The following is a 778-nucleotide window of genomic DNA, read 5'->3' as shown; positions in this document are numbered from 1 at the left end:
ATTAAATCTTTTCTGAAGGCAATTTTCCAAGCAGATATCTTTCCATGGAGTTATTCTTTCATATCACTGTATGTTGAGCATGGAAATCAAAACACAAGCATACAAGGGCAGTTAATGTACTAGATTTGAATCTTTTCCTAATAAACTGGCCTTAATTGCAACACTATACATAACAGATTTTTTACATTTCTTAAAAGAAGATCACATATCCGACTTATCAAAATTTCTATCATGGCTATACTGTATTTGCAATCAGGCAAACAAAGGTAATTACAATTGACATTGTATCACAAACGAAGGTAATTCTGGAGGTGATGCTATGTATTTAATCCATGCATTTTGATAGCATCTGAGGAAAGTATGCTGATGACAAGCACAGCCAAATCCTAACAAAAACACAGATATCAGATTACAGCTAAACTGAGACCACTATCTATTGAGGAATAATTCTTCAATTAGGATTAGTACACAAATTTTCCCTTAATTACATTATGAAAATCTTATGAATAGATGATTTAAAGACTACACAGACTACACATAATATAAATGTTGTAATAAGGTCAATTCAAATAAAAACTAGTGTGAAACAAGGTTAACAAACATACCTTGATGATGGTAATTCCAATTATAAAATCTTCTTGGATTATGGACCTATTGACTGCATCTATAGATACAATTTCAGCACCACCTGTAATTTTATAAACTTAAAATTATAATATCCTACATTTATAACATTAACATTTATTTAAATTTCAGTTGACATAGTACAAAATTTTAA

General features: G+C 29.6%; 1 protein-coding gene across 2 annotated transcripts in view; it reads right to left on the bottom strand.

The window, feature by feature from the left end:
• LOC119590812 (KICSTOR complex protein kaptin-like) overlaps window positions 1-778 on the bottom strand; it is a 12,844-nt gene that overhangs the window by 7,748 nt on the left and 4,318 nt on the right. For both annotated transcript variants that reach the window (XM_037939548.1, XM_037939549.1), the window contains exon 5: window positions 606-688. In XM_037939548.1, the coding sequence (XP_037795476.1) occupies window positions 606-688 (83 nt within the window). The remainder of the gene's footprint in view (window positions 1-605; window positions 689-778) is intronic.

This window comes from Penaeus monodon, chromosome 27, assembly GCF_015228065.2.
Source record: "Penaeus monodon isolate SGIC_2016 chromosome 27, NSTDA_Pmon_1, whole genome shotgun sequence".
Taxonomy (NCBI): domain Eukaryota; kingdom Metazoa; phylum Arthropoda; class Malacostraca; order Decapoda; family Penaeidae; genus Penaeus; species Penaeus monodon.
Note: the sequence above shows the minus strand (reverse complement) of the source record. Positions and strands in the feature narration are given on the sequence as shown.